This window comes from Trematomus bernacchii, unplaced genomic scaffold (genome assembly GCF_902827165.1).
Source record: "Trematomus bernacchii unplaced genomic scaffold, fTreBer1.1, whole genome shotgun sequence".
Lineage (NCBI taxonomy): Eukaryota > Metazoa > Chordata > Actinopteri > Perciformes > Nototheniidae > Trematomus > Trematomus bernacchii.
The window spans coordinates 2093478-2105977 of NW_022987409.1; the positions used below are offsets into that span (position 1 = coordinate 2093478).

The 12500-nt window shown below is 41.9% G+C and overlaps 2 protein-coding genes across 2 annotated transcripts in view; both read left to right on the forward strand.

Annotated features, from left to right (window-relative positions):
• Positions 1 to 2733, forward strand: part of trmt112 (tRNA methyltransferase subunit 11-2) — a 4207-nt gene extending 1474 nt beyond the window's left edge. Inside the window, exons 3-4 of the mRNA XM_034136414.1 lie at positions 235 to 327; positions 2341 to 2733. Coding sequence (XP_033992305.1) covers positions 235 to 327; positions 2341 to 2442 — 195 coding nt within the window. The 3' untranslated portion in view covers positions 2443 to 2733. The remainder of the gene's footprint in view (positions 1 to 234; positions 328 to 2340) is intronic.
• Positions 2734 to 4855: 2122 nt separating this feature from the next.
• tgfb5 (transforming growth factor, beta 5) overlaps positions 4856 to 12500 on the forward strand; it is an 8896-nt gene continuing 1251 nt past the window's right edge. The window contains exons 1-6 of the mRNA XM_034137954.1: positions 4856 to 5412; positions 6493 to 6656; positions 8020 to 8152; positions 8265 to 8375; positions 10725 to 10905; positions 11328 to 11481. Coding sequence (XP_033993845.1) covers positions 5049 to 5412; positions 6493 to 6656; positions 8020 to 8152; positions 8265 to 8375; positions 10725 to 10905; positions 11328 to 11481 — 1107 coding nt within the window. The 5' untranslated portion in view covers positions 4856 to 5048. The remainder of the gene's footprint in view (positions 5413 to 6492; positions 6657 to 8019; positions 8153 to 8264; positions 8376 to 10724; positions 10906 to 11327; positions 11482 to 12500) is intronic.

Consider the following 12500-nt stretch of genomic DNA (forward strand, 5'->3'; position numbering starts at 1 on the left):
AGCAAATAAAATGCTGGACTGTGTCAACAGCAGTGGTCCAGGGGATTGATGAAGATGAAGGAAGGGTTAACAAAGTATACCAGAGTGTTGGATATAGTGTCAATGTTTTGATTTTGTTTGCGGTTTGTTAACCAGTAAGTGGAGTATATGTAATGGTGTCTTTTGCCACCCATTAACATCCACTAATGTATTTACCACTGCCTGGTTGTAACACTTGTCTCTTTCCCTCTTTAGTTGGGTCATCGGCAAGACCTGCCGGTTGAGCTGGTGCCAGAGTACGAGAAAAACGAAGAGTTTCTGAAGAAAGTGCACAGAGTGCTTTTAGAGGTAAGAAACAGTCATGGTGCTTACCACTACAGTTTGTAATAACAAGATGCACATGGAGGTTTTTAGGGCCTAGACATACAACTTTAATTTGTAATTAATCTGCCTATTTTCTTGATCACTTGGTTTATCTTTTGGTCTAGTGAAAAAGGATTTGTAGACATCATCAGGTGTCTTTTCTTCTCTGACCAACCGTTCGAAACCCAAAGATATGTAGTTGACAAATACAGAGAAAACCAGCAGATCCTCACATCACAGGATTTACAGCCTGAGAATGTTAAAAACACTGTATGACTAATTGATAATGAAATTATATTAATTATCTGTCCATCAACAATTATCAAGTATACATTTTCTCCATGGATACAAAGGTCTTGTTTTGGGGGAAATGTTAAACTTCACAAGTTGTTATGGATCTTTAATTCAAATATTTTTTAACCATACACATTTGTATAAGCCTGAACCTGTTTTTAAAGGTAAGGTTATGGAATTGTTTATAGTACTCTCACACAGTAACATAGGAAGGTAGAGTTGGCACTTCACTTCCTGTTTCTATAACTGGCTATAGCAATTAGCAGCAGAGCTTTCATGTGGTTGTTTCCTGTCCAGTGTCTTGTTTTAGAAGCCATTTATGTTGAGATCAAACACAGGCACCAAAATACTAAAGCCATGGATGTTATTCTAACCCCAGCATGTACACTGCATGGCCAAAAAGGATGTTGAACACCTCATTCCAACCCCTTAGCATAAATGGCAAATAAACGACCCATGTTAAGGCACTCAGCGCTTCATACTCTCGTTTGAACACTCTCTCACTGATTGTGATGGAGGAGCCGGAGAGCGCTATGTCAGCCCTGTGATTAGTGTGAAACCTGCTCCTCCTCCCAATCAGCTCTATTATTGCCGCTTTGTGTTGCCATGACATCCTCAACTGCTCTGCAGAGGTTTTCTACACAATTTTGGATCCTGGGTCCAGAGGTTTTCTTCCATTCAGCCACGTGAGCATCTGTGAAGTCCACCTCTGGTTCCAGTTCTTCTCTGAGGAGTTATGTTACAGACCAGTCAAGTTCATCCACACCAAACTCAGACATGTATTTCAGTGTGGTCCTGGCTTTGTGCCTTGTCATGTTGAAACAGAAAAGCGGTTTCCCCAAACTGTTTGTTTTTAAACAAAAGTAACTCAACAAAACCCATTGTGTAAATCGTTGAGGTTTCAAAAATGTGCTGAAAGCATTTCCTGCCTCATAAAACATCAGCAAAACGGTTTTATGAATATGTTTTTCCAGTCCTCCATATTTCACATGAATGTTTTCGTGCCTTTTCTACACGCATTGCTCCGTTTCTTGGTTCATCTCTGCCACCTGTAGATGATAGGAATGGTGTGAAGCCATTTGCAGGACTGTATGGCACTAGACTAACAAGACCTCATGCTCTTAAACAATCAAATAAAGGCACCTTACTCTAACGTACAACTGTGATCACGTACTACATAAAGCTAATAATAAGATAGAAATATGGATAACCCTCTTATTAAGATTCAGCTAGTGGCCTCACTGATTTCATGTTATGCTGAATGCTAAAAGGTGCTTATAAAAGTCTGGGTACCTCAGCTTAACTACAGCCTATTAAAGGTGGAGTCAGTCATTCTGGAGAAAGAGTGTTGGTATTTAATGTCCCCTGTCCTGTCTGGAAGAGGGACTCTCTCTGGAGCCAAGGCTTATCCTGCACCCACAGAAGTGACAACTAACGCACAGTGAGGAGATATTTGCAGATTTTTTACAAGTATTGGGTTTAAAATCGCAGACAGCACTTTACCATTATTATGAAACCTGGAGTGCTGGACTTTTATAACACACTACAGGAAAGTGAAAAGCATAATGGGGCCTCTTTAATTGGAACTGAAAGGTTTGGGCTACAACAGATCGGGGGTGTCTAATACTTGTGGTCATACAGTGTATTTCAAACTATGGTGACATCTAGAGTTGATCTCTTACCGCCTGTGTGTGTGTGTTGCAGGTGGAGGTGATCGAGGGCTGTCTGCGGTGCCCTGAATCCGGACGAGAGTTCCCGATCTCCAGAGGAATCCCCAACATGCTGCTGAACGACGACGAGGTTTAGACTCCAACACAGCCTCCCCCCGAGCTGTCACTATATTGTTTTGTGTATTCATAGAGACTGGACTTGAAGTTGATGCCCTGAGAAAACGGGCCACACTGTTTGGTTGATTGCTGTTGTGACATCTAAGCGTCTGAAGCTGCCAATGGAGGAAAAATGATTTGAACAGATGGAAATGTTTTCCCGAGAGAAACCCCCCCAGTGGTTTTATCTGTATTTATTTTTGTAACTGTTTGGGTTTGTTCTTTCTTTTTTTTCCAATAAAACTGTCCTGATTTCCACGACTAGCCAAAATTGTTTTAGGTTTTTGTGTAAAAATTTGGATTAACTTATTACAGACATGCTAAAATATATGAGGCTCCCTGAGCGAGAGGCAGGCTCTGAACCCCATCTCGCCCTCAGGAAAGTTCTGAGGGCCAGATGACGTGGCAGTGGCCTGTCTATATTTGGCTTTGAGGTGAAGGAGCAGAAAAAAGCAGGCGGGCTAGAAGTTGTTTTTGAGGAAGTCTATCTTTTTTTTTTTATATATGCCTCACATTGCAGCACACACACCTGGGCGGGCTCCAGTGATCTGCGATGCCCCACGGTGTGTCTGGTATTTTGAAGAATACTGAAAGAGATTCCGCAGACATATTAAATGTATTTTCAATCGTTTCTGGGAGACGGTGCAGCAGTCAGGTTGGAACAGGAGTCTTTTTGTTTGTAGGCGTCGTTATCACTTTTAGAAAAGTTGCCAGAGCAGACGATGACGCGGGGGGGGGTTTGCCCTGACCAAAAGCCTGGAGGCAGCCTGAGTCTCTCCTACCTTTTCCTTCTACTTACAGCAATTATAGGCCTGCACCCGCAACTATAATAATGGTATAATGGGATGGCAGCAGAGCAGCAATAAAAACCTCCCCTGACAGATTAACAGTCCTCTCCAAGTGCTGAGCTGTAATTAACAATGAGACTGAAAGAGGAACAGAGGAAAGAAAGGGCCTTGGATCATAAGCTGGAAAAGATCAAGATAAAAAAGGGATGGGCTGTGGAAGGATTTAATACAATTAGGATAAACTTTAAAGCATGGTATGAGTGAGTCTAAGCTGGAGATCGAGATCCTTCCTTAAGCTGCGTTTTGAAATCACTCGCATGGACCAATACATTTTCCCAGCTTCTCTTTGAAGTTAAAGATTTACATTTAGGGAAATATGCTTCTTGGCCCTCTGGCTTCTGCTCGGAGAATCTGCTGACAGCCTGCTCTAGGCCAGCTTCATATTTAATGCACTGATATAAATCTTCTCTAACGCCATGTGAAAATGAATACGCATATTTCCCAAAATGTCAAACTATTCCTTCTAAGTCTGAGCTGTCCCCAGGGGATGTTTACCTGCTGAGAGAGGGTGGAGCAAGCATTTTTGTGGGGAGAATAAATTGCAAAATGTGTGTGTGTGAGAGAGAGAGGAAGATGGCTCTTGCCTACATAATCACACACTTGCTTTACTTTGGTGGCCACCCGCCCCACCACCACCACCTCTCTCACATCCAGTCCCTCCCTCCTTCGCCTCCTCCTCCCTCTGAGCGTTTCTCACAGAGAATAATGGAGTCACATCATGCAGCAGGTCTGAGTGTTTTCAGCACAGATTTCAGGCTGGAGCGCATTTAGACCGGGGATCTGAAATTAACTGTAAAGTTTACTTTTTTTATCCACAGCACAAGGACTCCTTACATATGTTTTTCTGCGTCATTGCTTTTCATGACGTCTGACTTTTTCTGTGTTTTGATGTTTATATGAACAACGGTGCCCACCAAGGTTTTTCCAACATAAATCAACTTTTTTTTCCTACGTTTCAGTGCAGGCTGCCCTCTTGTTTACATATAACGCGGAATGAGAGGACCTCATTGGTGTTTTTTAAAAGCTGTAAGTAGAGTTTCTGGAAGTGGGTATGGGCCAGTTTTTTGCTCCAGAGAGGGGTCTTTGGGAGGTGAGAGCCTGCGAGCCGTTCCTCTTCAGATGAAGTGAGCAGCCAGGTTTTTGTTGGAGGATTTGCGACATGGGCTGAGCTCCTGTGATGAGTCTTTTCTCCTGAAAGCTGTTCAATCATCCGAGGATGGACGACGGAAAACGAAGACGGATCAAACTAAACTGAACGGTTTGACTGTCATTTAATATCTTCAACACTGGCACGAGACATCACCGAAGCTATTGAGCGTACGAGATTGGGATTTAAGCCTCTGCCAAACCTCCAGTCACTATATTTTAGTTTTTTACAGTAGGGGTTTGGTTGTAGTGTGATATTTTTTGGCTTCGGATCTGTTGATTTATTTCAGATAAAATCATTTAAGTGTATAAAATAATGCATCTGGTGTTAAATTAAGTGGCAGAATGTATGAACACTTATACAATTAAGTTAAAATAAGTAAATCTGTGTGTCTCCTATTCCACAGAAAGTGATTTTATCTTTGGCTTTATTTTACTATAATAGTTTTTTTAGGCATTGGTTCCAGTTTAAACCACTTTGCCCACATATCTTTTCACCCCTGGTTTTTGGGACTCGTTTTAGTGACATTAGTGTCCCCCAGTGACCTTCACAGTGACCTCCACTGTCTCAGCTCCATCTCCCCCCCGGACCATGTGGCTGCTCCGCCTCGCGCTGCTGCTGCTGCTGCTCCGGTTCTCCGGTGTTCTGCTCGTGGAGGGCTTCAACACGTGCCACTCCATCAACCTGGACGCGCAGAAGTCGCGGCGCATCGAGGCGGTACGCGGGCAGATCCTCAGCAAGCTGCGCATCCGCACCCCACCGGACAAGGACGACGAGGACCATCCCTCCGGGTCCGTGCCCCCAGAGGTCGTGCTGCTCTACAACAGCACGCGGGAGCTGCTGAAGGAGCGTGCGCGGCTGGCCGAATCCGCGTGCGACCGCGAGAGCAGCGAGGAGGATTATTACGCCAAAGAAGTTCAGAGGATCGACATGCTGCCCCCCCGCACCAACACAAGTGAGTCCAGGGTCCTTAGAGTTCACTGATGGGGTCCAAAACCACAAATATTTTAGATTACAAAATGGTTCCCAACTTTTTTACTTCTCACCCCTCTGAATAATATGCGTCCTTGTTGATGTTGCAAATGGAGGTGCTTTGATGCAAGATAAACTTCAGACTTGATCTGACAATAAAGTAATATTTTATCAAAAATCTGTTGACCTTTATCGCTGTTCATAGCCTGCTAAAACAAAAACTAGGCTTAAGAGTGTTTTTTCTGCTTAGATTTTTTTAAATCATATCCAATATGCAGACAATGGAAGAAATAGTAACAGCAATCCATTGTTTTTTATGTTCACAATATCTTTTAGAACTGCAGTGATAAATCATTATATCACACATTGAGACTAAAGTAGACTGTACACAATAGTTATCATAAAATACCACAATGTCAATGATGCAAAGAAATTGTAGATTGTCTGTTAACTTTCTGCCAACAGAAAATTACTGTAATTCATTCTTTAAAACCAGGAAAGCTATTACATAATCCAACAGGTATTACATAATCCAAAATCTAAGATGATTTGTTAAATGTTTTATTGACATTGGATACCTTGGATGTCAGATACAGTAAACAACAGTAGATACAGTGAAGTTACCTCCCAAAAACAGCTACAGAAGACGTACCTTTGAGCAAGGCATCTGCTTCTCAGATTCCTTGAGAGTGGCTCTACAGTGACAAACAGCCAGCCGCTCTTACAAAAAGAGACAAAACTTGAAGTTCGTGGACATCATTTTGGAGATGTTAAGATTAATGTTACTGGATACTACATCGCATAATTAAACATCTGTGTAGTTTCACACACCCATGAAAAATGGAAACAATCGTCCATATATTAAACATAAGACCAGACGAATTTACTCGCTGCACCCAAACCTGTAATTTAGTTGTGAGACACTCATCAGCATCAATTATGTCCGAGACAATGCATCAGCCCCACAGCGCTTTTTAACCAACACTATAAATACAACATTGTCAGATAGGGCAGGAGATGTTGTTGGGTCATTAGTCATCCTTTCTTTGTTTTTTCCATCCAGATGCGGTTCAGCCATCAGCCCCCAACCCACATTACAGAGAGGTCCACTTTGACGTCAGTGGAGTGGATCTGACCAACAGCACGCTGACGAAGGCCGAGTTCAGGATCTTCAGAGCTCCCAACCCGCAGGCCGGGGCCTCGGAGCAGAGAGTGGAGATCTACCAGGTATCAACAAGTCACCTGTTTATCACTCAGACCGCACCACCACCAAACTAACATGTGTCTAGACAAATTTGATTGCTATGAATTATTATTATTTTTCTACACTTTCTTGACGATTCTAACCTTAATAAACATATCAGAATCAGAATACCTTTACTAGTCCCACAGAGGGGAAATTTGCATAAAACCAACAGAGGAACATCATAAACAAACACATCTTCAAACTGTTTGGGAATTTCATTTCTAGCAGTCCACCCTTCTCTCCAATTTATCCACACCATTTTCATTTTTGTAGTCTTCCCACATTTTCTATCCATCTGAGCTTCTTGAAGTCTCCAACAATTGTCCGATTTCCTTTGCTCCGTTGTGTAGGGTTATCCCCATTTCTAGCTCTATCAACATTTAGACCAGATACCTATCCCTTGTTCGACCTTTTCTTCTACATATAGAGTGCTGTGTAGCTCATATCCTAGTATCTTTTCAGAGTTTAGTCAACCATTAACATTATTTTCTCTTTTTATCCTTTTACATCCAAACAACAATACATTTTGTCCTGCAATCATGGATAGGAAACTTCATTATTGCTTATTTTTAATCGTGTTGGGTTGCTTTTAGTTACAATAAGCAGAACCAGGAGCTCTTTCATCTTTGAAAAAAGAAATCCACAAGGTGGAAACAGGAGTACCATTTAAATTCCTCTCAGAATCTGGGCATCATGCCACAAGACTTTTATGACAATAAATCTTCTCATGTCTTATATTTTGACGTGAGGGAGACAATGCACACCTCACACAGAAATATGTTAGCCAGGGGGAAGTGGGTAACCATCATTTACATGCCTGAAGAGACATTTGCAGGATATTATTGATTTGTGATATTTTTTGTGACATACAGTGTTAGGCTCCTTACCATTTATGTTATAATGAAGGAAGATCAACTCACTGCCCCCCTTACTACAGTGGAAATTATATTTACTGATTCTTAGATGTCAGCAACATTACAGACTTCATGGGTGTGTTTCAATGCTCTTAGTGGATTGTGTTTTCATTAACAATTTGACAGTAATGTTAAAGTGCTTGTCAGTGACTGTTTCTTATAGCAAAACGACAACACACTACAGAGAAAACACCAACAGTCAGCTTGGTCATCGTTCACATAATGCAGTCAACTTAATAACCTCCCCTTCCAGGCCAGAATAAAAAAGAAATACAAAATAAGATTTAACTAAGATAAAATGGTGTAACATTGGAGGATAACTCGGAAGGTAATTTTCTCTGCGTAGGCCAAAAAATACCTCTATATCTTTTTACATTTCTTGTAAGGTTTGTAATTTCCACCTTTCTATTATAACTGTGTTTTGTCTCAGCTATTGAAGGCAGACGAGGAGAGCACCTCCACTCAGCGTTATATCGACTCCCGCACCGTTCAGCCGAAGGCGAAGGGATCCTGGATGTCCGTGGACGTCACCGAAACCATCAAGGACTGGATTTCAGATCCAGGTTCGTCTCAGCACTGCCTCCACATATAAGATTGATAACATGTGTATATATGTATACTATACAGTGTTATTGAGGTTCATCTGTGAGGTAATCTGTCCTTCTCACCGCTCAGAGAATAATCTCGGCCTGAAGTTGGGCGTCCACTGTCCCTGCTGCACCTTCGTGCCGTCCACCAACAACATCGTGCCCAACAAGAGTGAGGAGCTGGAGGCTCTGTTTGCAGGTTGGTCGCACCTGTCCTTTTCACTGTGTATGATATCAGCCAAGTCCTGGTACTTATGTGCGGGGTGGATTAATAGAGCAACTTTATAAGGCTTGGATTAACCCACAGTGTGTGCTTATATGTTTTCCATGAATGATTACTTGAACTGTCAATGCCCATCACAGGACTGGCTTTAAAGCTTTAACTATACACAGTACACCAGACACTGCTTTAACTGTTGGTGTTCTTGTCTCTTACCAACAAACAAATAAATACAATAATACACATTTTGACTGGAGAAACAATTGTCATGCCTCTGGCAGAACCATGCTAAAGAGTTTAACCTCTTCCTGAGTGAAAGTCTTTCACGTGATTGACAGAGATGATGATGATTTGAGACTCTCCTGAAGTTGGTTGTTTGTGGATGTGGACATTAGTTGAGTTTGGGCCACATGTAAAGATGTTGAGCTAACCATAACACACTAAAAGTGAATAAATAAACATATTATTATCGTTATTCAATTGGTATGCCCAGGCGTATGCCCAGGCGTATGCCCACAGGCGTATGCCCACAGGCGTATGCCCACAGGCGTATGCCCACAGGCGTATGCCCACAGGCGTATGCCCACAGGCGTATGCCCAGGCGTATACTCGGGCGCGTATGCCCGGGCGCGTATGCCCGGGCTTCATACAGTAACCTGTACAATTGTCTCTGAATGTACCTGGGATAGGCTACGGTCTCACTTTACAGGCTAACTGAAGCCTGAAAACAGCAAAGGTCTAGCTTTCTCTCAGCCCACTTAAATCACTATATGCCTAAAGGTTTTGTTTTTTTTATCCCAATTTTGGCAAAAATAAACAGCCTACCACAGCCTTTAACTTAACCCCAGTTTTAAGTGAATGGTCATATAAATGAGGAATTTAAAAGATTGGTTGTAAATAACTTTTTAAGGGCATTAAAAGCACTAAAATTAGATTGATCAGTACAGAAATAATCCCGCAGGTCATAACATTTGAACATTAAGTGCAGACTTCCCTGCAAGGCGCCTCTGAAATGATTCATGATGCACTTACACACTATCGTTCAGGAATAACCAGGAGACTGTTCTTCCCCACACTGTGAAACTGTTGGATTTCAGACAGTCTGTGTTGCTTCATTTAGGCCCCAAATTATGGTACTTTCCTCAGGATTTACACCCAGCTGAGCAAAGTCAGTTTTTTTACCACTTGGTGAAAAAAACAACTTTTTTATACTGATGTAATACAAGAAGGGGCTTGTTTTGAGCTCTAAAAGAAAACATGAAATCAGAAAGAGGCATGCTCTCATTGCTGTTTTATACATGCATTCACGAACACATACAGTATATATATGACCGTCTCTGTCCTTAGTCAAGTATCAGACCTTTATTCTTCCCTAATGGGTAATTACATTTGCCGAAGTAGCAATATAACCACAGGATAAGACAGACATAATACAAACACACATATACAAGTAAGAGGAAAGGGTGGACACATGATGTACGAAATGTACAATATTATAAATAAAAGAGTAAGAAACCGGTCATGGCTGGCGCTGTGCAGATGCTACCCGCTCTAGAAATAGCCGGAGGAACGAAGGAGGATTTATATCTGTTAGTTTTGGCTGGTGGTTTTGTGAGCGGGTGTGTGCTGTCAGATATAATGCATGCCTTCTTTAACAACTGTTTGTACAGTTCAGGTAGATTTTGCTGCTGACTTTAGTCAATCCCTTGTCAGTGATGCATTTTTAGCAAAATAAATGAAAAGGTTAAGACTGGAACTTGGCTAGCTTCCTCAGACTGATGAGTCCTCCGGCTTTTTTCACTCAGTGTAACTGTGTTTCAATCAAAGGTCATCTTATTATCAATCAGAATGGCATTCGGCGAAGTGTTGTTCTGTTTTGCTCAAAGCGTATAAACAACACTCTTAATTAGAAATTATCCCACAGCAGGGAAATATACATTTTATTTTCAGTGCAGATAAAGACAACATAAAAGAGTATACTTACATATTAAATAAAGAGGCATGCACACATTAATAAAAGATATATATCAAAGTAATCATCCACATTATAAAAGATAAGGACCGGCAAAACTGAACATAAAAAAGTAGCAGTAAATATTGCACTTTGTTATTTTACACTAGTGTTACCAAAATACTGCTTATATATTATCTCATTTACTTATTCCTTCACAAATTAAGCATTACAATTAAATGTGTAGTCATCTTTCAAGTATAGTCAACTGTTTAACATGAATAATTCACTTATTTACTACCACCTATAACATAAACATGAATTGAAAATAAAGCAGGTCTCAGCCGCTGTATTAACAGTGACTCTGCTCTCCGTAGGTGTGGATGACGAGCTGCTCCGTCAGATGAGAAAGCCCGGTAAGGTCAAAGGTCAGGCAGACTTCAGCACCAAGACGCCGCACCTCATCCTCACCATACTGCCCAGCGACAGAGTGGACAACCTGCCCAAGAAGAACCGCAAGAAGAGGGCGGCCGCCACAGAAACCACCACCTGCTCCCGGTAGGCCACCGACCAGCCGCGCGTGTGTATGTGTGTGTGTGTGTGTGTGTGTGTGTGTGTGTGTGTGTGTGTGTGTGTCTCACTGACATGTAGTTTCATATTACTGAAATCTAGTTGTGGTGGGAGGAGGATTTTTTTCTCCCCACCTCAAACTTTGCAGACTATTGTGTGACAAAACTAACAATATTGACCCTGTGTTTAGACTGCAGGCCAGCAGGCGTGCAGTGTTTTATTTAGACTACCTCACGCTGCAGGGGAAAACTCTGGCAGCATCGGGTACTTATTACCTTCTGATGGCCGCTGCTTCAATGCAGACCCGTTGTCATATTCCCATGACCCAGCTTTGGGCCCATGCCCCTGACCGAGAAAAAGCACTATGGCAGTTGAAATATTTCCCTGTGTGTGTGTGTGTTGTGTGTCAGTGGCTCTGAGCAGGGCTGCTGTCTGCGCTCGCTCTACATCGACTTCAGGCGGGACCTCAACTGGAAGTGGATCCACGAGCCCAAAGGCTACAAAGCCAACTTCTGCGCCGGCAACTGTCCTTACATCTGGAGCGCCAACAACCACTATAACATGGTGAGCTTCTCATTTCATTTCAAACCTTTATTTATCCAGGTGTATCCCATTGAGATCATTGATCTCTTTTTCACGCTTCGCGTCAGGCTCCTGATCAGCCTGTCGGTGTTCTTTTCCCCATAATGACCGCGTCACTGCACATTATCCCTTACTACAACACTGACCCTGGTATTGTGATCAAAATAAAACTTGATTTCAAAGATGGCCTGTTGTTTGTGCAGGGTTGTGTGTCTGTGTGTGTATGTGTGTGTCTGTGTGTGTCTGTGGGTGTCGGTGGACAGATTTTGTGACCGCGAGAGTGTCGTAATCGTGCAAGTTGCAGTCACAAAATGTTTACAGATGTGCAGTTGAGATCAAAATGAAGTTCGGTCAATTGACAACTATGGAACATCAAATTAAGGCCTCAGTGACACACACCAACACATCAAAAATAGAGTAAATGTTTTACCATTCAGAATAAAACGTTAAAGTACACTTTTTATGTGAAATCAAACAAAGGAAATGTGCTTTTTTTTCCTATCGTAAAATGTGTTGCAATGTTGGGATTCCTAGCCTTTTCTTTTAAATAATAACAATAATTTGAAGGGTGACAGAAAATATCCCCACTACATAAATAGATGGTTTGTCCAGCACAAACAAAAGGAACTTCAATGACTAAAGTAACTCTTCCGTGCTTCCAGTAAAACTCCAGCCGATCACCCTCCAGACAAACTTCAATGTACAGAAACTTTCAAATGCGGGTGATGTTTGTCTTTAAATTAGCTTTATGTGCATTGTTTGTGGCGGCTTAACACCGCAGTTTGCTAAGACTGGTTAACCCCAGCGTCATAAATGTTTTGTCACCTCGCAGCAGCCAGCGAGTGAACGTATAGACTCCAAACACTCGGCCTGCAGACTCACACGCTCTGACTGTTTACTCTTTCTTCATGTCCTTCATTGTGAAATATATTTGTAGGGTTTTCACATTTGTTTTGCTCTAGGGTTTGCTGCAATAAGAATGTGTAATGCTGACAACAAAT